Source organism: Ictidomys tridecemlineatus, chromosome 2, assembly GCF_052094955.1.
Source record: "Ictidomys tridecemlineatus isolate mIctTri1 chromosome 2, mIctTri1.hap1, whole genome shotgun sequence".
Lineage (NCBI taxonomy): Eukaryota > Metazoa > Chordata > Mammalia > Rodentia > Sciuridae > Ictidomys > Ictidomys tridecemlineatus.
In genome coordinates, this window is record NC_135478.1 from 225,839,861 (window position 1) to 225,867,850 (window position 27,990).

Genomic DNA, 27,990 nt, shown 5'->3' on the forward strand with positions numbered 1-27,990 from the left:
ATCACAGTTCCAGAAGGAAGGGGGCGGTCATCGTTTGCTCCAATCATAGCTTTCAGTAAAATTGATGTCTCTTTCCACCAGTCAGCGCCGAGGCGCGAGGAGGCTGTCGGGATGGGGGCTGGAGCCAACATGGAGACCTCGGTGGGATAAGGGTGAAACTGTTGTTGCCGGCTGCTCCGGTCTTCCTGCCCCAGCATGTTGGTGCACTTATTTCGGGTCGGGATTCGGGGCGGCCCTGTCCCAGGCAGATCGCTACCATCCTTTCGATTCCAGAATTCCTCGGCCGTCAGGTAAAAAGGGACAAAGCTACTTGGAGCGCGAGCCATTGACAGGCCGGCGGGGCGTGGGGCGCGCCGGGAGATGGAGTCCCCGGGCTCGCGCGGGGCCTGCTGGGAGTTGTAGGCGGTGCGGCCGGGGGTGGAATATCACTCCCCAGGGAGTTGGCCTCAATTATTTATAGCTTCTGTCCCGGCGCCAGCGGGAGCCTCCTCAACGCCTGCGTCTGCGCGTCGGCTGAACCCAGCCGGCTCCGGGTCAGTGGCCACGCCCCTGTCGCACTGCCCACCAGGGGGCGCCACTCCTAGCCCCCGTTCTCCCTTTCCGAATTAATCTGGCAATTTGGACAAAAATAGTTGTTAGAGTCGAGATGTTTCCAAGATTCAGAGTGAGCCGATCGAAAGTGGTTCCTGGAGCTGGAGGCGTTCGGCAGGAATCAGGGGTCTACCTGTAACTCGTTCTTGGTCAAACACTCCACAGGCGTTGGTCCAGAGAGAGGGGTGGGTGGGAAATAAGCAATGATTTGGAAACTCCATCCTGCATGTAAATGCTTTATGAGGAGGCACTGATGCCCTCCATCCTGCAGTGAATAACCTGAGAGTGGAACAGCAAAAAGATCGCCAAGGGCTGCCCGTGGAGCTTTGTCACCTGGAAAGTTCATCTGATTGATGCAGGGAGTGCAAGAGCCCCCGCTAGCTAGCGCTAGAAGTACTGGTGCTGGGAAGCAACCCACCGATTCTTGGCAACTGTGGAGCCCTTCTTAGAGTCTGGAGAAGACGAGAGAAGCTGAAAGTAGCCATGATAAATTATTAAACAGTTTGAAAACAGTCTGTGGGAAAGAGTATGGGTGTTGGTATTATCTAAACCAGAAGGAAACCCAAGGAAAGACATCAAAGAATATCCAAGTATATGTGAGTGCTTTAGTCAGTGATTCTCAATAGATCATGAAATGAATTTAGTAATCAGGACCATTTAAAAATGAATATAACAAAATACATATTTAAAAATAACGGAAAGTATTATTTTGTGAAACCTTCCATTTTTGTGTGGCAAACATATATATTTACTGTACTTGGTTGTTTTGGGGCATTGTACTGGATTGCAATGTAAAACATTGCAGTGGTCAGGCCAGACAGTCCTATATTTCTAATGAGGACATGTGTGTGCACAAAAAACATTTGCTCAACATCTATTATAATTTTTTGGATTTTTGTTTTCCTGTTTCTTCCATCAGCCAATTTGGGAGTGGCGGGGGAAGGGAGCATCTAGCCCTTTCCCTCCATGCATTGTCACACATGGCACTCTAGGCCTAGGAGGGGAGATAGGGTGATGGAGTACAATAAGCCAGAAGACTTGGGTCCCTTCCTGGTCCTGCTATGCACAGCTTGAGCATGGCACATTGGCAGAGTAGAATGAGCCTGGATTCTGGAACCAGAACCAGAGTTCCTCTCTTGTCCTAGTGCTGCTGCCTGGGGACATCTCTGCCTCTGCCTTGTGGCGCTGCATTAGACAGACGAGGCCCCTCCTGCCTACTCCATGCCCAGTATTGTGGAGTCCCAATTTTAATTCTCAACTCACATGGATTTTTTTCATCATCAATGAGAGTAAGGGCATCTCCCAGGGAGGCAAGTGGCAAAGGCAGTGGACCCTTGTCAGTGCTGCAGGGGTCATATCTGCCATCCCCACTATGAGCAACACAGTGTCCCCTGCAGAGCAGGAGCTCACCTTGCTGGTAACCTCGGATCCTTACTCATGGAGGATTTCTGGACCTCACCTGCGCCCCCATGTGCTGGTCCTGGGTGCAGCCATCATGGTGAGGCTGTCCCTGCTGTTTCATACTGGGGAGAAAAAGGACCCAGGAAGGGGTTTGCAGAAGCCCTAAGCCAGAAGAGGACTGGAAAAGGAGTGCTGTAAACTAGCTGCCATTATTATGTGCCCTCCAGCCCTGACATGCTGTGATTGGGAAAGGACAGTCCTGGAGACCAGCACAGACCTGGGTTGGTGCCCTTGAAGGCTGAAGGGGCCTTACTGAAGGTGTTGCCTGGGAGACCATGCAGGGGAAGAACACTTTTAAGTTCTGACTTATGCTCAGCCATCACATTCCTTAGCAGTGTCACTGTGTACACTTGTCTCAGGAGCTGAGAACCTAGCATAGTGGTGCACACCTGTGGCTCCTGCTACTTGGAAGCTGAGGCAGCAGGATTGCTTGAGTCCTGGAGTTCCTGGCCATTCAGGACAACATTGTGAGACCTTGTCTGAAAAATAAATCTTTAAAAACAGCCCAGAAGAAGGCAGTGTCAGGAGCTAAAACAAAAAGGAAATTCTTCTTCTAGGAAGCTCAGCCAGAGATCAGGGATTTGTTGGTCAGGTGAAAGATGGATGACTAGGTCCTCAGCCACCAATGACCTTCTGTCCCTGCAGGTCCCCAGATGGCCGCCTCGGTACCTCCCTCCTCAGGGCCGTGTCCCAGCTGCGGTCACAGCTCCGGGCCCACCTCCCTCAAGCCCTACCAACTCTCAGCCGGAGCCCCTCTGCCTGGTGCTGGGGTGGGGGAGCCTTGCTGGGCTCTGCAGTGCTCTACAAGCACTCCCGCCTCTGCCTTGTGGCACTATGTGAGGCAGAAGAGGCCCTGCCCGCCTGCCCCTCACCCCGTGTTGTGGAGTCCCACTTTAACTGGAAGCTCTTCTGGCAGTTTCTGCGCCCCCATGTGCTGGTCCTGGGTGCAGCCATCGTGGTGAGGCTTTCCCTGCTGTTTCATACTGGGGAGAAAAAGGACCCAGGAAGGGGTTTGCAGAAGCCCTAAGCCAGAGCAGGGACAGCATTCTTTCATCAGAAGCAGCAAATGTTGCCTTGGGGCCCCGGGGTCTGAGGACATCCAGAAGACCTTGGTAGCTGGTTTGTAGGATAGAGGGATGCAGTGGGGCTGGAAGCCTGGGCTTTAACTCTCAAAGAGGCACTGCTGTGGGGGAGGAAGGGCAGGGTCAGGGCTGGTGAGGGAGAGTGGCCCTCTCTCTAAGTGTCTGTCTACTCTGCCTTGCCCCCCTCTAGCTGGCATTGGGTGCAGCGCTGGTGAATGTGCAGATCCCCCTGCTCCTGGGCCAGCTGGTAGAGATCGTGGCCAAGTACACAAGGGATCATGTGGGGAGCTTCGTGTCTGAGTCCCGGAAGATAAGCACACAGCTGCTTGCCCTCTACGGCATCCAGGTACTGCAGGGGGCAGGGCCCAGGGCACAGTGAAGCCTTTCTGGGTCCTCCCTAACTGCACTGGCCTCTCTCACAGGGACTGCTGACCTTCGGGTACCTGGTATTGCTGTCCTATATTGGCGAGCGAATGGCTGTGGACATGCGGAAGGCCCTTTTCAGCTCACTGCTTCGGTACTTTAGACACAGGGTATGGGCTAGGGTGACTGATATCCCAGGGGAGGATCTGGGGTGAGTCGCATCCTGGACCAACGTCTCTCTCCTTCCCCCCGCCTGCTGCCCCTATGTCCCACCACCAGACAAGACATTGCTTTCTTTGATGCCAAAAAGACTGGGCAGCTGGTGAGCCGACTGACAACTGATGTGCAGGAGTTTAAATCTTCCTTCAAGCTCGTCATCTCCCAGGTCAGTGCTCACCCCATGGTCTGGCCCAGCCCTGACTTCTGACTGATGTTGGGTCCACAGCCAGTGCTCACTACTGTCCAGGAGGGTGTGGGTGAGAGAACACAGAAGTCTATGGCTGGGAGGTGCCGAGGCAGCGCACAGTCAGCATAGGCTGAAATCCTCCCAGTGGGTGGGTGGCGCATGCCTGTAATCCCAGTGACACTGGAGACCGAGGTAGGAGTTCAAGGCCAGCCTCAAGAGTTCAGTGATACCCTAAGCAACTTATTTTGAGACCTTTTCTCTAAATTTTAAAAAGTATAAGTAGGGCTAGGGATGTGGCTCTGTAGTAAAGCCCCTCTGGGTTCAGTTTCCAGTACTAAAAAAAAATCCTTCCTCCCCTAGAAAGACTTCCTGAGGACTTGGACCAGACCCTTTCCCCGTAGGAGCAGACTCACATGGCCTGCCCATCCCCAGGGTGCCAGTCTTTGGCCAGTATTGAGCTTTTGCAGTTGCTGTTTACTACACACTGACATCTTCCCATTATCCACACTTCCGTCACTCCGGCCTCTGGGTTATGACACTGGCCCATGACTGTCAGAGGGACATATCCCCTTGTGATTCTCATAGTTTGATTTCTGGAACAGGAAGAGAAGCAAACATCTTTCTGGGGGAAAATGCCATAGTCCATGCCGTTCTGACCCAGCCCTTCCTGCCTGCTGGTTGACCCCAGCTCATCCAGAGGGGTTATGTTTGGTGACTGAGGAGTGCCACGTGGCCTCTGGGGGCCTGGGCCTGGTGAGTGAGCATGAGCCCCATGTCCTGCTTCTGCTGCTGGATTGTCCCCCCTTCCTTCTCACAGGGGCTGCGCAGCTGCACCCAGGTGGCTGGCTGCCTGGTGTCCCTGTCCATGCTGTCCACACGCCTCACGTTGCTGCTGATGATTGCCACACCTGCCCTGATGGGCGTTGGCACCCTGATGGGCTCAGGTCTCCGCAAATTGTCTCGCCAGTGTCAGGAGCAGGTACTGGAATCCCCTGGGTGTCCCCTTAGCTTCCTCCCATTCTCTGATCTGTTCTGTCACTCCTCCTGTTTCCAACCTGACTCCCTGTGTCCCGGACTCAATGCAGGTTGCCAGAGCAACAGGCGTAGCGGATGAGGCCCTGGGCAACGTGCGGACGGTTCGAGCCTTCGCCATGGAGCCGCGGGAAGAGGAGTGAGTCCTGGGAAGGTGGAGCATAGAACCAGAGCATATTCCACGCACACCTACCCCTTCCCACACCCGGCCCAGCTGAGTCCTCCCATGCACACCTACCCCTTCCACACCCAGCCCAGCTGCGCCCTAAGTGCCTGGCCTGGCCTCTTCCCAGACGCTACAGAGCAGAGCTGGAGAGCTGCCGCTGTAAGGCAGAGGAGCTGGGCACGGGCATTGCTTTGTTCCAAGGGCTTTCCAACATTGCATTCAACTGTGAGTGGGGCCTGCCTGGGGAGGGGACATGGGTTTGTGGCCAGGGGAGGAGCAGAGATAGGTGAGAGCTGTGCGCCCCTGCCATGCTCCTGGGACATCCATCGAGCGCCTTCGTTTATCAGGCTCTCCAGCTGATGACACTATGGGTGACGGGAAGGTGGTGGGTGTGTTATTGCAGGACTGCCCAGAAGGGAGCGTGGAGGGGGCGCCTGCCCTGCTTGTTTGCAGAGGAGGAGATCGAGGCTGAGACCACTCTGCCTAGATTCCCCCATCAGCTAGTGACTGAGCGGGGCTAGGAGTCGAGACTAACGGGCCAAATTCATTTGTTGTCACTTGCCACTTTCTTCCTCACAGTTTGTCCCCTTCCCATACAGGCATGGTCCTGGGCACCCTGTTTGTTGGGGGCTCCCTTGTGGCTGGACAGCAGCTGACAGGGGGAGACCTCATGTCCTTCCTGGTGGCCTCCCAAACGGTGCAGAGGTGAGTGAGGGCTGTTCCCATCCCTAAGATGCCCCCTGACCCCTCCAGTGCCCTGTCTGGCAAGACTTGATGTGCCAGCATGCTCTGGGGGACTGTGGTCCAGCCCCAGGCCTGCCCAGCTCCCCACCCGTGACTTTGGGCTGATGTCGGGCCCACATCCAAGGCTCAGTGACATCTGGGGGTGTGGACGTGGCAAAAGCAAGTTCGTGGAAAGGAGCACAGGCTGGAGGGTCCCAGCCCTCCAGCCGACCACCGGCTCCATTCTCGAAGGCTGTTGGTGTCTTCAGCCTTCCAGGCCACTCACAAGCATCCTTGACAGACTTTTATGTGTGTGTGTGTGTGTGTGTGTGTATTTAGTTGTAGACGGATACACACCTTTATTTAATTTATTTTTTTTTATGTGGTGCCGAGGGTCAAACCCAGGGCCTCACAGGTGTGAGGCAAGTGCTCTGTCGCTAAGCCACAGCCACAGCCACAGCGCCCCCTTGATAGATTTTAAAAATGATTCGTGTGGTGGAATCCACATGAGGTAGATGTCCTTGCCCTTGCCCCGTTGAAGTGCAAGCTTGTGCAGCCATCTCCAGAACTTTGTCATCTCACAAAAGTGAGACTGAACCCGTTGAGCGCCACTCCCCAGCTCCCTCCCCAGCCTGGCACCCTGCTCTCTGACTCTGGCCACTCTGGGAACCTCACAGAAGCGCAGTCATGCAGCTTCCATCCTTTTGTGACTGGCTGCTTGAGCCTAGAGGGTGCGCAAGTCTCCTCACATTCTGTTTTGAAGCTGATTGGTATTCCCTGGTGGCTAGACCATCCTCCACAAGTTTTTTGGTTATTTTTTTTCCCTTGGTACTAGGAATTGAACCCAGGAGCACTTAAGCACTGAGCCACATTCCCAGCCCTGTTTTGTATTTTATTTAGAGACAGGGTCTCACTAAGGTGCTTAGGGCCTCACTAAGTTGCTGAAACTGGCTTTGAACTTGAGATCTTCCTGCCTCAGCCTCCTGAGCCACTCCACAAGCTTTTTAAGAGGTGCCCCCATTGTAACCATTCCCTGGGATGAGAAGTGGACCCTCTGCCCCTGCAGATCCCAACCTATGTCTTGTCATTTCTCACTGGTCTGAAACTCCCTGCTCCACTTGACCCCGTCTGCCCTGTGAGGCAGCCTGGAGCCCATCAGCCTCCTCAGCCACCAGACAAACCGCAGTCCTGCCAGGCCCTTCCTTCTCCCGGCTCAACATGAGCAGTTCCTACCGCTGCCTTCTTTGCTTTCTCCCACACATGGCCTGCACATAAATACACGTTGTGATAGATAATTAAAGAGTGAGTATGTCCTAATAAATAATTAAAGAGTGAAGACCTGTGTTATCTGCAGCCACATCACCCGAGGTCCCCCGCATTCTCCCTGCATTGGCCCCTGACTCCTTCCAGAGATGGCGCTCCTGATCTGGTGGTGCCCCTCCATGCTTGGGGTCCTCTCTGTCACTGCTCTAGGTCCACAGTTTCCTAGAGAATCCTTCAGCCCTGAGCTAGTGCCTTGAGGGAAGTGAGGCCAAACCAGAGAAGGGGTAGGGCAGCTCCCATGCTCACCCAGACAGAACGCCCATCTTGGCCCCAGAAGCACATCCCACAGCACATTCCATCCTCTCCCGCAGCAGCGGGAACCCTGGCCCTGTTTCTGCTCTGTGTCCCCTGAGCCAGCCATGTTTAGACCCTCCGGTGCTGGAGAGCCTCACCCCTCCTTCACTGTTCCCTGGTGGCCTCAGGATCCAAAGATGCTTATTGTGGGAGAGGCGGGGCTTGGGGTGTCCCCCTGGCTCCCGTGGTTCCCAGGGCTGGCACCCCGTGCTGCTTCACCTGGGGAGGGGACCCATAAGAAACCCACCGGCTCCCTTAAGAAAATCAGCCTGACCCTGCTCCCAAGGCCCCTGCCCCTTCCTAGCCTGAGGAGTCTCCTCATGTCCCCACTGCACTGCCCAGCCGGCCATTCAGCAGGATTGTGTAAGAGCCACAGGACTGCCCAGGGAGACAGTCTGTGTTGTCCCAAGGGTCCCTGCCTGCTTCTGAAGAATTGGGTCTTCAGGAAGCTGCTGTTTCCTCCCGAGTCCTGTTGGGCCACCAAGGGCACAGGTGACAGTGCTGGGTCCAGAGGGAGGGAGGAGCAGAGCAGGGTAGTCCCCACCTTGCACCCCATCTGAAGTGTTCTTTTGGGCAGAGATGGGGTGGCGCCCAGACAGACCACAGTTGGGGCCAGGACCCACCTGGGCAGAGCACGTGGTCTGCATCCTGCGGCATCCCTGAGCGCAAGGTCATGGCACGCCTATGAGTCATGCGCGTCTTGGATTTCAGTTGCAGTAGCCCCTTTGCCAGGCCCTAATGGCTTCCAGATCTCTGTGGAGCCGTTCTTCCTCCTCATCAACAGATAGCTCACTGGGTTGGCTCTTCCCTGCCAGGGCCTCCCCACTCTCTTTGGCCAGGGCTGAGCCTGACAGAGCTGTGCCCTGGAGGGCTTTGGGGCTCCTCCCTCCCCCTCCCCCACCCCAGCACTGGTTGAAGTGAGTCCTGCAGGCCAAGAGTCCTGGGGAGTCAGTCTTTCCCCTTCTTAGGAAGGACCCTGGGTACACAGTGGCACACACATCGTCACGGGTCGGCCAGGCCGTTCCGGGACCCGTGACTAAGACTTGACTCATCTTCCCCCAGCTCACAGCAGCCAGCCAGCCCTGTGCCCAGCCCTGGCAAGACAAAGGCCACCCACTGTCTAGACAGATAAACACACAGGCCCATCTTCTCCACATACACGCCGGCAGTGGAGATTTTGCCCACAGTAAAAATTTTGTCAGGGAACTTTGGGGTCTCCGCCGAGGTCCCCCTGTGGCCGGGGTCTTCTGTTTTCTGTCTTCTCTGTGGATTCTACTTTTTTTCCACATTTTTTTTAACATAAGTCATTGCCTCCCCGGGAGTCTAATGTTAGATGTGACCTCCCCTTGTGGGCTGTATCACCTTGATCTCTGTCAAAGGCATCGTGTCTTCATGGCCAAGGCCACAAGTCATGGGCTCAGCTGGGGCTTCTTCCTCGTAGACAGGTCATCCCTCAACTTGAGCTGACTTCACCCCGCAGGCCAGGGCAGCATAGACTCCCAACTGAGGCTGTGGGTCTTCATTCCATGTCCCTTGCTCCTGGAGCCTCCCTCCGAGGACTAGGGTAGACCGACAGTTGTCCTCATGCAGCCAAGGAGGGAAGCAAGGCTTGGTGACCTGTGTCACTGGATCCCAGATGTCAGGGACCTCGCTGCACTTGACCTCAAGCCTCCCTGTCCTTCACCTTTCACCGGCTCTTATCGCCACTTCCTCCAACCTCTCCTCTGTCCGCAGGTCCATGGCCAACCTCTCTGTCCTGTTTGGTCAGGTGAGTGGGCGACACGGATATGGACTGAGTCCCATTTGTCACCTGTGGACGGGCATCTAGAGAGGATTCCTGACAACGAGGTCACATCCTGGCTCCATGGCCTGCAGTGGGGGCACCAGAAATGCTGTCCCCAGACCCCAGCACCTGGGGCATCCTTTCCTGGGAGCCCGTACTCCCTCCTTAACACAAACTCTGGATTCCTCCACAGGTAGTGCGGGGGCTCAGTGCAGGCGCCCGTGTCTTTGAATTCATGACCCTGAGCCCCTGTATCCCACTCTCGGGGGGCTGCTGCATCCCCAAGGAGCATCTCCGTGGCTCTATCACGTTCCAGAACGTCAGCTTCAGGTCAGCGGCGGTGAGCAGGCACAGGGACGGGCCTTTCTGGGCTGAAGACTGGAGGGGAGCCCCGTGGGGTGTTTGACTGAAGGCCCCTGTGAACGAGGTGCCTCAGGAGGGAGCGGGGCCCCAAGGGACTTGGGAGCTGCTGTGACCAGGGTTCTCTTTGACTCCCCCAGCTACCCCTGCCGCCCTGGCTCTGAGGTACTTAAGGACTTCACCCTGACGCTGCCCCCTGGCAAGATTGTGGCCCTTGTGGGCCAATCTGGGGGAGGTAAGGGATGCCCCCCACCCTCTGACTTTCTGTGGCAGCCACTTGGAGCAGGGCTGGGAGCAAAAAGAGCAGCAAGACCCCAGCTCTCAGTGGCCCCTTGCCCTGCCCTGGGCCGGGGGAGCTCCCACTGCCATAAGGGTCGCTCTTTCCTTGGACCTTGGCTTCCTCCCTCACAACCCCAAACTCTCAGGAAAGACTACGGTGGCGTCCCTGCTAGAGCGCTTCTACGACCCCACGGCCGGTGTGGTGATGCTGGATGGACATGACCTGCGCACCCTGGACCCCTCTTGGCTCCGGGGCCAGGTGGTGGGCTTCATCAGCCAGGTAGGGGCCAGAGGCTAGTGTGGGCAGCATAGATGGGCTCCCCTTCTCAGTCCTCAAGGTCTTTCCTTCCCCCACTCTCCCTCTGCTGCCCCTTAGGAGGCCTCGACTTCTTCACCATTCCTAGCTGTCCTCTGGATCCAAGGTGTCCCTGCCCTGGACATCTGCAGCTCTGCACTGGTCTCCCAGGGCAGGGACACTTTGCTTCTGTTGACAGCAGTCTAAGCAGGCGGGCATTTTAGGATCCTGCAGCAGAGGGGCTGGGATTGCTGGGGGCCAGCACCCACCCACTAAGCCCCTTGAGGAGCACTCTTCCTTTGCGGGCTGGGACAAAAAGCAGGCATCCCCTAGGGCTGGGGATGTGGCTCAAGTGGTAGCGCGCTCGCCTGGCATGTGTGCAGCCCGGGTTCGATCCTCAGCACCACATATAAAAAAAGATGTTGTGTCTGCCGAAAACTAAAAAATAAATATTAAAAAATGCTCTCTCTCTTTAAAAAAAAAAAAAAAAAGCAGGCATCCCATGAGGGCCAAATGCAATACCCTCCTGCTGCCATCACTGCCAGGCCTGCTGGCCGTGCCACCCAGCCCCTTCCCACCTCTACTTCACAGGGTTCACCCACTTCTACTTCCCCTTAATGGGCCACTGTGTTCTCACTTAATTGACCTCTGACTTTGAACTTCTGGCTCACCCTAAGTTACCCCTAAGGGATCTAGTCAAACAGAGTCTCACTGGGTAGGGTGGCACACTCCAGTGAGGCTGAGGCAGGAGGATCTCAAGTTTGAGACCAGCCTCAGCACCTTAGTGAGGCCTTAAACAATTTATCAAGACCCTGTCTCCAAACAACAAACAAAAGGGCTGGGGATGTGGCTCAGCAGCATAAAGCACTCCTACTGGGGCGGAGTGGGAGACTTCCTGTAGACACTGTCTCTGTGTCCCCACCCCAGGAGCCAGTCCTGTTTGGAACGACCATCATGGAGAACATCCGCTTTGGAAAACTGGAAGCTTCTGACGAGGAGGTATATGCAGCTGCACGGGCAGCCAATGCCCATGAGTTCATCAGCAGCTTCCCCCAGGGCTATGACACCATTGTCGGTGAGTGGGAGGACGCCTGCTGGGGTCTGCAGGGCTCCATGGTGATGAGGCTGTGTGGGGGCTGGGAAGTCTTGACCCATGTGGCTCAGGCACAGCAGACCATGTGGGCTGCAGAGACAGGCAGGGCTCCGGAGGGCCAGAGCACCAGACAGGGAGTGAGAGACAGGACTCTGGCCATGCAAGTGATTCACAGAGCATACCACATTCCAAGCCCAGAGGATGGGGGGGGCTCTTGCCTCATAACTGTTTTCTCCTCCTCTAGCTCCTGTTTCGTTCTTCTTTTCTTACTGTTTAAAAGTGTTCCCTCTGCCAGGTGTAGTAGTACACGCCTGTAATGCCAGTAGCTCGGGAGGCAGAGGCAGGATGATTGTGAGTTCAAAGCCAACCTCAGTAAAAGTGAGGCACTAAGCAGCTCAGTGAGACCCTGTCTCTAAATAAAATACAAAATGGGGCTGGGGATGTGGCTCAGTGGAGGAGTGCCCCTGAGTTCAGTCTCCCATGCCGAGTTTCTGTTTGCAACTAAAAGGCTCAGTGGTCACTCCAGGTAAACTGGGCTAACTGGGCTGCTCAAAGTAAGCACACAAGAGACACAAATATGGAGCTGGGATTGTGGCTCAGCGATAGAGCGCTCACCTAGCATGGGCGGGGCCCGGGTTTGATCCTAAGCACCACATAAAAATAAAGGCATTGTGTTGTGTCCATCTACACCTAAAAAATAAATTTTTTTTTTAAAAAAGAGACACAAATACCTTTTTCTTTGGAGTCTCTGTGACAGCTCCTCTAACCTTAAGGGTCTGCAGGAAGAGAGAGAGAGAGAGAGAGCGCTGACCCCTTTTATTGCGCTGACCCCTTTTATTGAGGGAAGCTATTCAAATGAGGCAAGGGGTCAGGTTTCAGGGGGCTGAGTATCTTCATGATGTCCACTGTCAGCAGGTTGGCCACACCCAAGGGCACAGTAATGTTGTAGGGACAAACGAGGCAAGGCACCGAAGATAGCAGGAAACAGTTTTATTTGGCTGCAGCCAGGTTCAGAGGGTACAGCCTTTGCTGTAATCAATCAATCCCCTGAACCCTGAGTTCAGGGAGTTTCAGAGTTTTATACCCAGCGTGTAGGGGGAAGGGCTCAGAAGTTCCCAGTCTGCAGAAGTTCACATAAAAGCAGCTTTTTCTCTCACTGTTCTGAGCATGTTAACTCTTCAAGGACAACACCTGAGAAGGGGAGAGCTTCTGCTCCCCTTTCTTTCCTCCCCCTGCCAGCTGTTACCATGGGCCCATTTGTAACTTAAAAATGTAGACATCTCTGTGAAGCCCAGCTCAAGGCCAGAGGCCTTATTTGCACATTTCTTCAAAGTACTATACTGGATACATTTGTGAAAAACTAGTAAGGGGGTGCCCAGTACCTGGAGTGCTAGCATCTTCTCATCCAGTGGCCAAGTAAACAGGGTGACATGAAAATAGGAAGCTTATCTACAACGGACTCTTTTGCTGACAGTCCTAAAATCAGCCAAGGTGAAGCAGGCTTTTCTGTGGAGAAAGGGGGTGCCACTTCAGTAAGAGAAGGGGACACACACAAGGCACTTCCATGGAAGATTCTAACCTAAACAGGGCAAGGGGTTATATTACAAAGGAACAGGTGACGTAGCTCCACCCATGGGGCTGTAGGGAAGACAAGCCCGGGCAAGAAGACAGTCACTCAAACCCTAGAAGAGCAGGGCAGTCTAGCAACATGGGTGCCTGATGCCACATGGCCCAGCAGGGGAGTTAACTCAAGTTATGTGTGGGTTGGTCTCCCACACTCCCCTACCCTCCCCCCCAAAAAAGAAGCATCTATCAACATAACAGTCGGTGTCTTGTGCAGGTCTTTCTTCTGACTTCCCAGGAGAGGGCTCTGGTGGTTCAGGGGACATGCAGCAGCACAATAGCATGGTCACTGGTGGCTTGCAGCTTTAGGTGTTCACCCCAGAGGTCTTCTCCTTTCCATCTCTGGGGCTCTGTTTACCGTCCCACATGCGAGATCTGCTGCAGAATGTATCAGCACCTCTCGGAATGGGAAAACTGGACTCTTGGCTCTTTAGTTTGAGCAAGCATCAGCCCCTGGGCTGAGACCTTTCTTTAGCCACCTGTCGAATTCCACCTTACTAATCTAGCTGTGTCCACACGACTGGGCTCCGCACTGCCCTGAGTGGGGGGCCGCTGGCGTCCCTCCCTGGGTGGTCGCACTGCCCTGAGTGGGGGGGCTCCGGCATCTCTCCCTGGGTGGTCGCACTGCCCTGAGTGGGAGGACCCCCGGCATCTCTCCCTGGGTGGTGCTCTCCCGTGCCTCTGAACCTGGCATGCTCCCTGCTCATGTGGGATTCTCAGAGCTGCCCCCTCACTGACTCAAGATCCTGCCATCACCTCACGGTTCCTTTTGGCTCACCAGCTGCCACTTCTGCTCTCTTCTGTGGCCTTCAAATGCCACCATGCCTGGAGTCTCCATGGATCCTAGCAGGTCCCCACAGCAGTGGAGTCCCTGAGGCCAGGATGACAGCTCAAGCCATAGCATCAGGGCAGGGCCACCTGCCTGGCCCAGAGGCCTTGCGTGCTAGGAGGCTCCGGTGCTGACTGCTCATGTTGGTGTGCACATGTGTACTCTGCTTTCTTTGCACAGGGATATGGGACCAGGGAGCTGACAGATGACACCCCACCCTTGGAGAGGCAGGACGAGCATTGCCGTGTCAGGGACACTCTGGGGAGGGACCAGAGGGACTAGGGGGAAGTTTAGGAAGGACCCAGTGCCTCTCTGCCTGACACTCCCAAGTGTGGAGCCGAGGATCACTTCAGGCCTTCACCTTATCCTTTTCCTATGCAGGCGAGCGGGGCACAACCTTGTCTGGTGGCCAGAAGCAGCGTGTGGCCATTGCCCGTGCCCTCATCAAGCAGCCCACAGTGCTGATCCTGGATGAGGCCACCAGTGCGCTGGATGCTGAATCTGAACGGGTGGTGCAGGAGGCCCTGGACCGAGCCAGCACTGGCCGCACTGTGCTGGTCATTGCCCACCGGCTCAGCACTGTTCGTGCAGCCCACTGCATCATTGTCATGGCCAATGGCCAGGTCTGGGAGGTCAGTGTGGGCCTGGGGAGTCGAGCAGTGGGTTAGGGTGGCTCTAGCCATGGATGGTGGAACAGGCAGCATAGAGAAGCAACTCCTCTGGCCCAGCCCCATGTCCTAGAAGCAGAATCCCAACACATGCAGGTGTTCCGACCCTTGCACAAGCCCTGGCCTCTGGAGGCCTTGGTTTCTTTCTCTGTCCCCTGGCATAGAGGCTCATTAGAGGCTCCCAGGATTAAAGGGAAAAGTAGATCTGTTGGAGGTAGGCGTGGGGCCCAGGGCAGGGTTGGCCACCCAAGGGCTGAGAGCAGAGGCTACACCAGGGACTATGATGGTACCATTAGGAGCAGATCCTCAGAGAGCTTGTGGGCTTGACTCATAGACTCAGTGCAGGGGAGGGGGCAAACGGGAAGAGTCAACGTTCTTCCCTAGTCCTTTGGAGGAGGGATGGGCACTAACAGCTGTGCCCTCAGCAATGGAAGTTCGTTTCAGGTTGGACTGTGTTTTCCAAGTGTCCCCCGGAAGATCACTGGCTTAAGTGACCAGGAGCCCAATGACTGATAAAGGCCAGCCCTCCCAGGGCTCTGAATGTGATGCTGTTGAGTGACCCTCAGGCCCTTCTTCCCTCCTTCCAGGCTGGGACCCACGAAGAGCTCCTGAAGAAGGGTGGCCTCTATGCAGAGCTCATCCGGAGGCAGGCCCTGGACACCCCACCCACATCAGGCTCACCTCGGGAGAAGCCCAGAGGCCCCAGGAACCACTAGCACAAGTCCTAAGAATGGCCCTCTGAGGTCTGGTTGCTGCCCAGCATCAGGGACAGCTCAGCTGGGGGAGCTGTCCAGGGACTGGGCCCCTGGAGGGCCAGCATACTAGGTGTGGCTGTGACTGTTGCCTCTCCACTCACAATAAAGCCAGGCCCACCAGCTGGGCTGGGGGTGGTATCTCTCCCACTCACTCTCACCCCTGCTGCCTGCCAGAGCACAGAATCTTTGGGCTGCACATGGTGAGACAGAATCCCCAAAGCCTTTCTGCTCTGTCCTCTCTCTGCCCCAGCTCTACCCAACATCCTGAAGTTGTCTGGACCCTCAGCCCCAGGAAATTTTGAAAATTCAGAGTCCAAGAGTAGGCATGGGAATCCAGACCTGAGCTCTTCCCCATTCCTGCTAGGATCTCACTTCGTAAACTGGGGACTGACTCTCCCACTGGAAAGTCCCTGCTGCCTCTCCGACCCTGAGAGGAAGAGCCTCCCCTTGGTCCATCCTCCACATATCCTCTCTTCCAGCCCTCTCCTCCATTACCACAGTCTTAATATCTGGATTTTACCCACCACCTCCAAGGAGACAGATGCTTAACAGGGCCCACATGGGTTGGGGTAAGAGGGGTGGGACACTATTACTGTCCCTTCCCTGTGTGACTTGAGTCTTTGACCTGGTGAGACTGTGAGCCAGCCCCCTGCTTGAAGGAGACAGGGGCCTGCAGCACACCCAGCATGCTCAGTGGTGCCCACGGGGAGCAGTTGGTGCAAAGCCATGGGGAGGCTCATGGAGGACGTGGCTTGGGGCCTCATCTTGGAAGGGGATGGACAAGCTGACAGCCCTAGTGACATGCTTATGACCCCAAAGCTGTGAATGAGACAGTTCTGGGTCCCAGCTGGCTTCTAGGGGTCCAAGAAATGCACTGTGAAAGGCTCTTGGACTGCAGTGGTGCCCAGAACCAAAAGCAGTCAGGACCTTATGTCCTTACGATGCTGCAGATGTACCAGTCCTCCTCATCCACTCCCAGGGCTGGTGGCCTCCTGCCTTGATGCTGCCCTTGTCTCTTCCCACTAAGGGTCTTCCTTTGTCTAGCCATATCCAGACTGGGACTCCAGAGTCCCACTCTCTGAGGCATGGGGAGAGTGGGTGCCTGTGCCACCCTTCAGAACCAGCCAAGCATTTTGCATTTTTCCTGCAGCAAAGAAATATTTCCATTTTTCAGGGGGCAGGAGCAGTGGTGTACAAATGAGGTAAAAGAGGCAGCAGTGGCTTAGGTGTGAGTGCAGGAGCCAGGTTGGGACTTGAAGCATCTGTGGGCATGGTTTAGGACCAGATACCACTATGGGGCAAGCCATCCAAAAGCCCCAGGGCCCCAACATCCTTGTTTGGTATCCTGCTTTCTGACTGATCAGAGGTTGCAGTCCAGGGAGCAGAGTTTAGGGCTGGCTCCAGGTTGCTTGGCCACTAAACTAGAGCCTGGGCAGGGACTCGGCGTCCTAGCTGGTCCCTTCTGCTCTGCCCAACCCTAGGCCTGGTTGTTGCCTGATGCCTTCCCCTCAGGGCAGGAAGCTAGGCAGCTCCTGTTTCCCATCCCACCTCCAGGCCCAGGCCACCCAGCTTCAAGATGGCTCTTCTGGAATTGCCCTCCTCCCACCACCTGGAGAAGTTAGAGAAACCCCATGGCCAGGCAGATGAGCTGTGCATCTGCACTCACTGGCCTGTAAGCTCACCTTGACCTTGCTGTGCCAGCTACTCTGCAGAGATACAGTCTGGCTATGCTTGGTCTTGAAAAGTCTTTTCCAAGGGATAAATGGGATGATCTACAGTGAAGTACTTAAAAACACGGTGCAATCGCCTGGGAAAGTGTTCACATCTGTGCTACAAGCCATCATATCCACTCATCCCTTCCAAAGTATTATACCTCTCTCACGTGCCACTCAGTCCGAGATGGCCCCTGCCCCCCGAAGCCTGTGAGCCTTTGCAGCATGGTGCAGCCATATTTGGCTGGTGGAAATATGTGCTTCCTACTCAGCTGGAAGTCTGAATAAATAGATCTGGTGGCCTACAATGCCTTTTGGACAAAAATGGAATTTATTAGAAATAAATTGCAGTAAATTAATGGAGGTAAGCCTATGTTCTCAGATCCACAGGGAAGAGTTGAGCAGTTTCCCAATCAAGGGTAGATGAGCATTTCACTAGCACAGAGCTTGACACTGACGAGGACCCCTGTGTGGATGCTCCCAGACCTACCCCTGCAGCTCCAAGCTGGGCCACAACGTTTCTGCTTGACCTGACCCCTTGCCCGCTGCAGGCCAGCTAGCACAGTCCTTGTGGACATCAGCTCTAAGTGTCTCTGTGCCAACTGCTGGGAGGCCCCCTGCCCGCCTCTTCTACTCTTCTTTCTAGATAGGGAGAAGAACCATTTCTGGTCAGACTGGGTGCTAGCTCTGCCCTCTCAAGGGCACACACAGCTGGTTCATGGGCATAGAGTCCTTTTCTTTAGAAGAATCCCATGCTGAACAGCCACATGCGCTCCCTCCTCTGATACTGGTGGGACTGCAAAATGGCATAATTGCCATGGGGGAATTTGGTGACATCCACCAAATTACTAACACAGTGGCCTTTTGACCCAGTGTTTCTATTTCCAGGAGTTTACATCTGTGCAATGGCATGGCCAGCAACACTGATGGGAAGACTGGAAACCCCCTATGGGCATCAGTAGGGGAGTGGTTAAATAAACAACACGATTCAATCAATGGGATTACTGGCATATGGCCACTTCTAAAGATGGGGTTTTCCAGGTGCTAGGTATCACATGGTCTCTAGGACATGGTCAGTAAAAAGAGACATGAAGTAATAGGGTAGCAGGTAAGCCCACAATCACTGGTAGAAGCCAGCCTCACCAATAGGAGGGCCTGAGTATAGGGAGGTAGGTTCTGATATACAGGAAAAAAGAGTCCCTGAATGTGGCCCTAAAGAGCACCCTGGCCATCCAGTGTAGGCTGGGATGCTGACAGCAAGGGAAGAGATCTTCCAATGTCAAACTTCCCACTACTTTCTAGTTTGGTCAACAGCCAAGTCCACTCTGAAGGAACAAATGATCCCAGGTGGGATAGTAGGAAGGCAGGAGAGGCAAAATGAGGGAGGGGCTGGACTAGGGGCCAGCGACAAACCCTCAGATCTGATGTGCAGAGGCCGCATCTGGAGACCCAGAGGGTCCTACTGGCACTTCCAGTTCCAACTTATCTCTGGGCTCCCTTCAAGCCCTACCCAGGGCTGCTGCGGTTTCCTCCTGGCGCCTCTGGTCTCTGACAGCAACGGCACCCCCCCCCAGTGCTGCGCTAATGGCTCAGCCTGGGGCCCCAGGGACCTTCCCTGCCCCCCAGATTGCTCTGCTGGCCCCCTTGCCCCCCTCACTGTTGAAACCCAATCCTCTGCAGCAGTGCCAGCTCAGCACCATCTCAACACTGCTCTGCAGCCCCTGCCTGCCTCTGTTGCCTGCGCCCTACCTGGACTTTGCTGCAGAGCCCCCAGTCCAGCGTTGAGCCCAGGGGAGCCACCACCTGTTTCTGGGGAAGGTTTCTGGAGCAGCAGGTCACCTCACCCATCCAGCAGGCCAGTGCCTTCCTGCCTTTGGTTTTGTTCCTCTCCCTCCTCTCCTTGCCACCTTCTCCTACCCTCTCCTCACCTGAACTCCTGGCTCCCTGAATCCTATCTCCATCCCTGCCAGTCCTCCAACCCACCCTCTCCCACTTGTTCTAAGCCCCTGGGTCACCAGCCCCAGGGACCTCTCCACGCGCCTCCTGGGTTCCAGCCATGAAGCCCCCCTCAGGGTTAGAAGAGGCCCGCCGGCCAGCCTCAGATATCCGTGTGTTCGCCAGCAGCTGCACGCTGCATGGACTTGGCCATGTCTTTGGCCCTGGTGGCCTGACCCTGCGCCGCGGGCTGTGGGCCACAGCCGTGCTCCTGTCGCTGGCAGCCTTCCTCTACCAGGTAGCTGAACGGGTGCGCTACTATGGGGAGTTCCACCATGAGACGATCCTGGACGAGTGTGAAAGCCACCGGCTCACCTTCCCAGCTGTCACTCTGTGCAACATCAACCCACTGCGCCGCTCACGCCTTACACCCAACGACCTGCACTGGGCTGGGCCCTCACTGCTGGGTCTGGACCCTGCTGAGCACACTGCCTTCCTGCGCTCCCTGGGCCGGCCCCCTGCACCACCCGGCTTCATGCCCAGTCCCACCTTTGACATGGAGCAGCTCTACGCCCGAGCTGGCCACTCCATTGAGGACATGCTGCTGGATTGCCGCTACCGAGGCCAGCCATGTGGGCCGGAGAATTTCACTGTGGTGAGCTACCCACTCTATCCAGAGACCCACATTCCCCAGCATTGCCAGCCAGGCTCTCCTGAAGTCAGAGAACTTTAGCAGGCATCCTGGCATCCCTTCCTTCTTGGGAGCCATGTCATTCTGTTCAGCCCAGGAAGGGGCCCTCCTTGGGGCCCCCTCCTCATCTCCCAATCGTCATGCACACCTAAGGGCTGACCTATAGAGACCCTACTATTGGAGAAGGGAACTCTCCAGTGGACAATTCTATTCTAGGCAAAAAAGCCCTCTCTGCCAGAAGGAGACTTGGACTTGCTTTCCTCTGTCTCTTCAAAGTTTTGCCAGGATGGCAACTGGTCCACTTCTTTTTCCCTGTAGGCTGTGCCCTGGGCGTTGGTGGGAGTTGGGGGCTGGAGGAGTTGCAGTGATAGATGGGTGTCTGAGAGGGCTCACCCATATGTATCTGCATTGGGGGGTCAGGGGCATCAAGAGGTGGGCTTCAGGGTTCAAAAGAGAGACCCAGAATATGAGGAGGGGAGAGTCCCTAGGCCCATGTGCTTGTCTGGGGCGGGGAGGGCTGCCACCCTGTCTGCACCCCCAGATCTTCACCCGGATGGGGCAGTGCTACACATTCAACTCGGGTGCCAATGGGGCAGAGCTGCTCACCACCCCCAAGGGTGGTGCCGGCAATGGGCTGGAGATCATGCTGGATGTGCAACAAGAGGAATATCTGCCAGTGTGGAAAGACATGGGTAAGGGTCACACACACACACAGTGGGGTCTGCCAATCACATGGGTATGGAGCACATGCATTAGGACAGGTAACTGAAATGGGGTACAAAAGCCTAGGGGATCTTGGTGTGGTGGCACACACCTGTAATTCCAGCTACTCAGGAGCTTGAGGCAAGAGGATGGCAAGTTTTGAGGCCAGCCTGCACAATTTAGCAAGGCTCAAAAACAAAAGCAATAAAAAGAGGTGGGGTGGATCTTAGTGGCACAGTACTTACCTGGCATGGGCTCTATCCCCAGTACTGGAACAAAGGGAAAAAGGCCAGGGAAAGGAGAGGAGGGTGGAGGTGTCAAGACGTGATTGCTGAGGCACTTCCATCCCTTATGCAAAGAGGGGCAGAACAGTTCTTCCCAGAACTGGGGAGGATGGGCTGCAGTCTCTGTCCTCAAAGACCCCTCCCTGTAGAGGAGACCCCGTTTGAGGCAGGGATCAGAGTGCAGATCCACAGCCAGGAGGAACCCCCCATCATCGACCAGCTGGGCTTCGGGGCTGCCCCCGGCTATCAGACTTTTGTGTCCTGCCAAAAGCAGCAAGTATCCTCACCTGTGCCTCCCTCAAGGCTGCCAGCCCCTCCTTCGTCCTGCACCACCTCAACCCTTACAGGCAGTTCCTCAGCTTGTCCCAGGGGCTGAGCTCCAGTGACTTCTTGCATTCTCCCATAAGTCTCCTTAACCCCGTCCCCTCACAGCTGAGCTTCCTGCCACCGCCTTGGGGCGACTGTAGTTCCGTATCTCTGGACCCCGACTTTGAGCCGGAGCTCTCGGAGGATCCCCTGTCCTCCAGTCCCAGCCCCAGCCCCAACCCTCCCTACAGCTTAATGGGGTGTCGCCTGGTCTGCGAGTCCCGCTACGTGGCTCGAAAGTGCGGCTGTCGAATGATGCATATGCCTGGTAAGGAGTAGGGTCCGTGTCCTGGGGTGGGTGGAGGCTAGGGGACACTTGGGCTCCTGAAGCTGCTTCCTTCCCCTCCCCAGGCGGCGCGCCGGTGTGCAGCCCCCAGCAGTACAAGGACTGCGCCAACCCGGCCCTGAGTAAGAGACAAGCCTCCCTCGGCCTCCAGGTCCCCGCCCCGCCCCGCCTTTGACCCCCACCCCTCTGGCCGCGGGACCCTGACTCCAGGCTCGGTGGCCCCGCAGACGCCATGCTGCGGAAGGACGCGTGCGCCTGCCCCAGCCCTTGCGCCAGCACGCGCTACGCCAAGGAGCTCTCCATGGTGCGGATCCCCAGCCGCGCTGCCGCCCGCTACCTGGCTCGGAAATACAACCGCAGCGAGGCCTACATCGCGTGAGCCCCTCCAGCGAGCCAGGGGCCCCGGCGGGGAGGGCGCGCGGCCCGGCCAGGCAGTCCACATCATCACGAGCTCTGTCTGGGGCTCTGGACAAACTGCCCAAGCGCTCTGACCCAGGGCCGAGGGGGTGACGTCCCTCCCAGGGTCTTGAAAGGAGCCAAAAGCCCCACATCATTTTGCTGCCAGCGGCCGGCACCAAGGATTAGCCAGCGAACATTCGGGCCTTTCTTCCCCTCCAGGGAGAACGTGCTCATTCTGGACATCTTCTTTGAGGCCCTTAACTTTGAAACAGTGGAGCAGAAGAAAGCCTATGAAGTGTCAGAGCTGCTCGGTGTGTGCTGAATGCCCAGGGTCTGTGGAGGCGTGGGCGGGGCAAGTGGCTGTAAGTTGACAGGCGCCCTGCTTCCACAGGTGACATTGGGGGTCAGATGGGGCTGTTCATCGGGGCCAGCCTGCTCACCATCCTTGAGATCCTAGACTACCTCTGTGAGGTGGGCCTGGGCCCCAGCTGGGGGAGGCGGGGAGAGGAATCTGGCCACTCGGGTCCAGGGGGAAGGTTTACCTGGCCACCTCCCCCTGCTGCTTGCCCTCAGGTGTTCCGAGACAGGGTCCTGGGGTATTTCTGGAACAGAAGACGCTCCCAGAGGCACTCCAGCACCACTCTGGTAACAGCCCCTCTTCCTTCCCTGCCACCTCCAGCAGCCTCCTCGGGCAGCCTAGGACGCTTCCCTGGTGGGGAGTGGGCGAGATATGTGCAGTGACCTTGGCTGGGCCCTACCTCTGACTCTCTTCCTCTTCCCACAGCTTCAGGAAGGGCTGGGCAGCCATGGAACCCAAGTTCCCCACTTCAATCTGGGCCCCAGGTAACACAAAATGGCCAAGTTCAAGGGAGGAGGGGCAGGACAGGTCCAGAGGGTACAGTCCAGGTCCTGAAGGGCAGGAACAAGGCATCAAGTGAAGGTCCCCTGCCCCAGTACTGTGGCCTGTCTCCCCAGGCCCCCCACCCCGCCCTGTGCTGTCACCAAGACTCTGTCTGCCTCCCACCGCTCCTGCTACCTCGTCACCCGGCTCTAGACATGCTCTGTGTGACCTCGGGGCCACACTTTGACATCCTGAATGCCCTGCCTGCACATCTTTGCTATCTTCATCCCAAATAAAGCTTTAATGTTTCTGCCTCAGGTGTTCCTCTTATAGGGCAGAGGCTAGCAGGGCCAAGGTCAGCTCTCCTCAGCCCAGTAAGTCCTCTGCAGTCAGCTTCAGCTAGGTATCACTTCTGTGAGGCCTGCAGAGCTGGGCCCCAATTAGCCCTCACAAACCTCTGGGAGAGGATGGTAGTAATAGGCTATCAGTCATTTGCACCTCAATGTGAATGAGTTTATCAGAAGACATCAGAGGACAGGTCTCTCCCAATCCCAGGGCCCAGGTGTGATGGCCTAGAGGAGGCTCGTCAGTAGGTACAGGCTGGGTACAGCTGCAAGAAGACTCTGACCCAGAGCCCAGAGAGAAGTGGTGAGGAGGAATGGGGATGAGAGAAGGGCTCTTCCACTTCTAAGAACACAAGCTGGTGTCCTGCCTTTGAAGGCCATGATTCTTCTCACATTTGGGACCAAGCGTGGCACACAGCCTGTCTCCATGGGAGCAGTTCTTGTTTCCTCAACTCCCCACAGGAGAAGGCGGCCCTAGCTGGAAATGAGGGAGCTGAGAGCAGCCTCCCTTCCTCCTCCTGCCAGGAAGGACACACCAGGCCGGCCTCAGGCCCATTTCCTGCTTCTGCCGCACCCCCAACCATTGGAAAACTGGCAGAGAAGGAAGTGGGAGAGGGAGTGTTCCTCATAGAACCATACCTTTGGGTCTCTCCTATGCCAGCCTGCAGGCTTGGATATGGGGTGTTGAAGAGGGAAAGGTCCATGTGGGACGTGGAGGGCCACAAGGAGAGACCCATGCCTTTTCTCCTCATTCTGGTGGAAGCCATCTTTGATCTCAGATGCTAGCTGCTTAACCCCTGGGGACTATGTCTGGCCTTCCTGGACAGAGGGAGGATGGGGTGTGCATAAGTGCAGAAGCACAGAAGTGCAGGGCCAACACCACCTTGACCCCAGCAGGGAGGAGTGGGGTCAAGGGTCAAGGCCTCATGATCCTGTAGTCTCAAAGCCACTTAGAGTAGCAGAGAGTTGGGCATGCCTGAGCTGGATGAGGGGCTGCAGAGGGTGGTAATAGTGGAGCAGGGATCCCCCAGAACCCGCTTCAGAGCCACCCCACCACTACATCAGCAGACTGTGGGAAAGGAGCCAATTTATGAAATTAAATAAAGTCCATGGGGGAAGTGAAGATCGCAGGCCAGGGTACATTGACCGTGGCCAGGCCCAGCACAGCTGGAGCTCAGCACCCCCCTTCCCACCCCTCCCACGAGGGGGCTTAAATAGGCCAGGCCCTGGCCTGGCATCCCAGGGTCCCAGAGCCTAGGGGGGACAGAAGTCAGAGAAGTAGGGATGCTGCAGGGCCTCCTCCGCTGAGACACGCTGGACAGGGTTACACTTCAGGAGGTTCTGGAGACAGGAGGGAGCAAAGATGGTGGCAGATTCAGGCCAGGTCAACTGCCAGAGCCCCACCCTCCCCTAGTCCCCCTGGAGGAGGGTTTCAACCCCATCCTCTACCCTGGTTACCTACCTGCAGCAGGTCCCTCCCTGTGGCATTGAGCTTGGGCACGACATTCACCAGGGATGTTGTGGCCGGGTACATTGGGTAGGGCTGTGGAGGGGAGAGAGTCAGACCAGGGCGTGGGGTGTGGAGGCTACTGGGGCTGTGAAGAAAACTGATCTCTGACGAACCACGACTTTCCCCACTCCCCATCACACCTTGTAGTCTGGCAGCTTAGTCATGGCGGGCCACTGCTCCTCAGTTGGTGTCCCCAGCAGCGTGTCCATGGGGTCAAGGATCACTCATGGAAAGGGCTGCATTTGCACTTTTGGAGGTAGGGTGAGGGGCTTTGCGCTCCCAGGGATAGGGTTCTTCATTCCCACCTGCCCTCCTCTCCACCTGCTACCTCAAGATAAGCCTGTGACATATATTCCTATAGCATGGTGTTTACAGGGAGCCAGGTGTGTCTCAAATGCTCATTTAACTCAAACCCTGATGTCTGTGCTCCGAATGAACCAGTTGTCCTTCCCCTTCTCCCACAAAAAGTTCTCTGCTCCTTCTGGCTCCTTCATCCTGAGGATTCCCATCGTCCCCCCACCTCAGAAGTAGGAGTGGCTACTTCCTCACCACGTTCCCCTTGCCTACAAGCTGTACCTACACAGGGACTATCAGCTCTTCGACCCTCACCCTCAGAAACAGCCCCGGGCCCTCTCATCCTTGCCCAGGCCATCACCACCCTCACCCCTGCTCTAAGTTCCTGGTTCACTCCCCTTCCAGAGTGAAGACATGGATGGTGAGCAAGAGATAGAGGGGGCAGGGGAAGTGAAGGATATCGGAAGATCCTCTTCAGCTGGTCATCCACATCGTTGCCAGGGAAAAGAGGTCGCCCAGCATTGGCCAGCTCTGGGAGGGAGAGAGAGGGATGAGCTCTGATCTGTGAGGCCCCCTCACACTGGAGCAGGCCCTGTGCCTTCCATCCCCATCCTTAAGAATCCCACTCCCTTCCCCCAGAGGAAACCCTCCAGGCCCTACTTGTCAACTCAAATGGGAGAGAAAGTACCCCTGCAGAGCCCCAGCATGTCACCTGCAAAGATGCAGCCAGCTGACCACATGTCGATGGACGTGGAGTACAGTTTAGCCCCAAAGAGGACATCCGGTGGACGGTACCACAGTGTCACCACCTGAAGAAGACCCCATCCACAGGGACCCCCCCACTTAGAGGGCTGGGAAACAGGTTTGAAGAAACTCAGAGACAAGAGGGTCTTGGTCCCCACCCAATGTCCCATTTCCCAGGCTCACTTCAGCAGAGTAACAGCGGACTGGGATCCCAAAGGCTCGAGCCAAACCAAAATCAGCCAACTTCAGCTCCCCATTCTAAGGAAAGATGAAGAGTAACATTGATAAAAACTTTCAAACAGCACTGGGGTAGGCTCCAGCTCTCCCAGTCCTGCCCCCTCAGTATGCCCAGTCCCTGGCTACAGTCTTCACATCCTCCCTCCTCCCCCAAATAGCAATACCCTGTTTATGAGGAGGTTCTGGGGCTTCAGGTCCCTGTGCAACACGTTGCGGCTATGACAGAATCCCAGGCCTTTCAGCAGCTGGAAAAGGAATGACTAGGGAGAAGGAGGGAGAAGGGAATCAGACACCTGAATGTGTGGATCTTGCTGCCTGCCTCACCTTTTGTCATGCTCTATAGCCCACCCATTTGTAGCAGCAAGCTCAGGAAGACATCATCATTCATTATTGAGGACCCACTTTGCATGGTGCTAGGCATCAGAGAGAAAATGGTGAACAAGTTAACCCTGATCCCCACTTTTTTGGACCTTAGAGCCTGGCGGGCCTGTCTTCTCAGTCCATGCTTATCGCCCTACCTAGCCACACATAAGTGCACACACACACCATAACCAGTAGTGCAAGTACAGTGCTATAACGTTATTCAGGAACTGCTTCCCCTGGAACCTGGGACAAGGCCCTTGGTCTTCATCCTAGCACAGTGCCTGGTGCAAAGCATCCAGTACTTGTTGAATGAACGAAATGTATCTCTATGAGCCTCATTTTCTCATCTCTCCCATGCAAATAACATCACTATTACCATGCAGGTCAAAGCAGACTTTGCTCCCTAAGACCAGAGGCTTGTGGAGGGCAGAAATGGGGTTTGTTCATTCTCTGACACTCCAGGGCCCAAACATGCAGTGAAGGAATACTTACACTAAATATAGACCCCACCCAGATTCAATGAGTCCTCAGAACAACCCTCCCCTAACCTTCACAATCTCAGGATCGAGGTCACCATTGCAGCTGTCAAAATACTTCTTCAGGTCCTAAAAATAGATAAGGGTAGAAGAAGAGGTCAGAATTTAAGCTCAGTCTGGGCCCCTGTGTCCTACCAAAATCACTGCTCCCCAAGCCCCCTTTTCACCTGATCACAGAACTCAAAAACCAAAGTCAGCTTCTTGTCGCTATGCAGAACATCATGAAGCCTAGGGAGAAGGAAGGGCTCAGTCAGGTCCAAAAGTTGACCCCTAACATCCCAATACCAGCCCAGCCCAACGCTGAAGCCCCCACCTCTTCCAGCAACTACAGGCAAGAAAGGCCTGTGGGGCACACACCTGACGATGTTCTTGTGCTTCAGCTCCTTGAGTAGGCAGATCTCCCGAAGGGCAGAACTCGGCACACCCTACACATGAGGGACCCAGGGGCAACAGTCAGAGACCACACATACCAGGCCTCAAACACTACCTCCCGGTTGCCCTGTGCCCCAATCCTACCTCATCATCATCATCCAGCCTCACCCTTTTCAGAGCCACAATCTCATGGGTCTCCCGGTTTTTGGCCTTGAACACAGTTCCATAGGTGCCTAGGGAAAAGAAGCCAAGGATGAAGGAAAGCAGGAGTATCCTTTACCATCTTAGTAAATCCCTCCCGAGAGCAGTTAGCCTCCTAGGATGCTAGAGAAGGGTTTCAGGGTGAAGGCAAGGCACTGACTAGCTTTGTGAGGATGCGGCAGGTGGGGAGGGGCAAGAAGGTCCCTGCAAAGGCTCCAGGATACCTGCAGGAGGGAGAGTCTGCAGCCGCTAGGATAAGGAGGTTTATAACAGAGGCGTTGCTCCAGTAAGTCTGGAAACAGGAGGGATGTGGGCGAGAAAAGAGGGCCTGCAGAAATGTTGAGGTTGGAGGTCTGCAGAAAACTGAGGTTGGTGGGGAGTCCAGGTGAGGTTTGCAAGTGGTGCTGAGGCTAGAGATGGGATATGCAGGAAGTGCCGCGGTAGGGAGGTCGAGTCTTCAGGGAGTGCTAAGGTTATGAGTGGGAGTCTGCGGGAAATGCTAACTTGGGGAGGGATGGTTGCACATAGTGTTGTGCTCAGTGGCCAGGGCTTCTGCCGGGGTTGAGATCGAGCTGTAGATATTGCTGACGGTAAGGGGAGTCGGGGCTGCAAGGAATGCTGAAGGGTCTGCAGAAGAAGACCTTGCAGGAACATCTCGTGGTTCTGTTACCTTCCCCAATCTTCTCCAGTTTCTCGTATTTCTGCATTGCGGCGGCCGCGGGGACCCCTGCGGGCCCTGGGTTCTAAGACTCCGGCCCCGGCGTTGCAGGGGAGGCGGTACCCAAGTCTCCGGCCCCGACCCGCCCCGCTGCCCGCGCACGGGCTTCTGGGACTTGTAGTCTTGGCACAGCCAGGTTTCCCAGTAAGGCCCGGGGCGACGGGCTCAAGGACTACAAGCCCCAGCAGGCTGCGTTCCGGCTTTCTGCCGCACTCTACTCCCGAGACTCAGGTTCTACCGCGGAGGCAAACGCTGGACTTCAAGTCCCAGGAAGCATCGCGTGTTCGCGTCCCCCCCCCCCGTGCCTCCGAGGTTCCCAGTGTGCCCCG

At 55.9% G+C, this 27,990-nt stretch overlaps 3 protein-coding genes across 12 annotated transcripts; 2 read left to right on the forward strand and 1 right to left on the reverse strand.

The window, feature by feature from the left end:
* Positions 1–156: 156 nt before the first annotated feature.
* On the forward strand, positions 157–18,639 carry Abcb8 (ATP binding cassette subfamily B member 8). 2 transcript variants are annotated; one of them, XM_040291269.2, is made up of 17 exons: positions 157–290; positions 2,698–3,010; positions 3,325–3,480; positions 3,557–3,651; positions 3,777–3,882; positions 4,721–4,882; positions 4,989–5,074; positions 5,229–5,326; positions 5,701–5,806; positions 9,176–9,209; positions 9,418–9,554; positions 9,725–9,819; positions 10,010–10,143; positions 11,086–11,233; positions 14,085–14,335; positions 14,959–15,114; positions 18,519–18,639. In XM_040291269.2, the coding sequence occupies exons 1-16, from the start codon at positions 196–198 to the stop codon at positions 15,085–15,087; spliced, it is 2,145 nt and encodes a 714-aa protein (XP_040147203.2). In that variant the 5' UTR covers positions 157–195; the 3' UTR covers positions 15,088–15,114; positions 18,519–18,639. The 2 variants fall into 2 exon arrangements, with proteins under 2 accessions (XP_040147203.2, XP_005326720.3); XM_005326663.4 differs by lacking the exon at positions 18,519–18,639 and having other exon boundaries at positions 14,959–17,146.
* A 182-nt stretch (positions 18,640–18,821) lies between these two features.
* Positions 18,822–22,655, forward strand: Asic3 (acid sensing ion channel subunit 3). Of its 9 annotated transcripts, XM_005326664.5 has the most exons (11): positions 18,895–19,428; positions 20,006–20,156; positions 20,600–20,727; positions 20,883–21,084; positions 21,168–21,224; positions 21,330–21,477; positions 21,721–21,812; positions 21,893–21,972; positions 22,075–22,146; positions 22,286–22,344; positions 22,477–22,655. In XM_005326664.5, exons 1-11 carry the CDS (start codon positions 18,895–18,897, stop codon positions 22,553–22,555), a joined length of 1,602 nt encoding a protein of 533 aa, XP_005326721.2. In that variant the 3' UTR covers positions 22,556–22,655. The 9 variants fall into 9 exon arrangements, 7 of the variants coding, with proteins under 7 accessions (XP_021582947.2, XP_077896947.1, XP_005326721.2 ...); XM_021727275.3 differs by lacking the exon at positions 22,286–22,344; XM_078040820.1 differs by lacking the exon at positions 21,893–21,972.
* Positions 22,656–23,756: 1,101 nt separating this feature from the next.
* On the reverse strand, positions 23,757–27,772 carry Cdk5 (cyclin dependent kinase 5). Its single transcript, XM_005326665.5, has 12 exons — positions 27,614–27,772; positions 26,887–26,975; positions 26,728–26,795; positions 26,538–26,598; positions 26,383–26,439; positions 25,636–25,731; positions 25,418–25,492; positions 25,203–25,299; positions 24,952–25,021; positions 24,337–24,397; positions 24,149–24,229; positions 23,757–24,027 (listed from the first exon to the last, which is right to left on the reverse strand). The coding sequence occupies exons 1-12, from the start codon at positions 27,648–27,650 to the stop codon at positions 23,941–23,943; spliced, it is 879 nt and encodes a 292-aa protein (XP_005326722.1). The 5' UTR covers positions 27,651–27,772; the 3' UTR covers positions 23,757–23,940.
* Between the last annotated feature and the right edge of the window lie 218 nt (positions 27,773–27,990).

What these genes read in the sequence shown, in the direction of transcription:
- Abcb8 (XM_040291269.2), top strand. Translation starts at nt 196, where the DNA reads ATGTTGGTGCACTTATTTCGGGTCGGGATTCGGGGCGGCCCTGTCCCA. An exon ending in TCAAGCTCGTCATCTCCCAG is followed by an intron (nt 3,883 to 4,720) that starts GTCAGTGCTCAC and finishes TCCTTCTCACAG; the next exon opens with GGGCTGCGCAGCTGCACCCA. An exon ending in GCCTCCCAAACGGTGCAGAG is followed by an intron (nt 5,807 to 9,175) that starts GTGAGTGAGGGC and finishes CTCTGTCCGCAG; the next exon opens with GTCCATGGCCAACCTCTCTG.
- Asic3 (XM_078040819.1), top strand. Translation starts at nt 18,895, where the DNA reads ATGAAGCCCCCCTCAGGGTTAGAAGAGGCCCGCCGGCCAGCCTCAGAT. An exon ending in TCGAATGATGCATATGCCTG is followed by an intron (nt 21,085 to 21,167) that starts GTAAGGAGTAGG and finishes TCCCCTCCCCAG; the next exon opens with GCGGCGCGCCGGTGTGCAGC. An exon ending in GGCACTCCAGCACCACTCTG is followed by an intron (nt 22,147 to 22,285) that starts GTAACAGCCCCT and finishes CTCTTCCCACAG; the next exon opens with CTTCAGGAAGGGCTGGGCAG.
- Cdk5 (XM_005326665.5), bottom strand. Translation starts at nt 27,650, where the DNA reads ATGCAGAAATACGAGAAACTGGAGAAGATTGGGGAAG. An exon ending in AAGCACAAGAACATCGTCAG is followed by an intron (nt 26,599 to 26,727) that starts GTGTGTGCCCCA and finishes CCTTCTCCCTAG; the next exon opens with GCTTCATGATGTTCTGCATA. An exon ending in CAGCTGAAGAGGATCTTCCG is followed by an intron (nt 24,398 to 24,951) that starts ATATCCTTCACT and finishes CCCCATGGACAC; the next exon opens with GCTGCTGGGGACACCAACTG.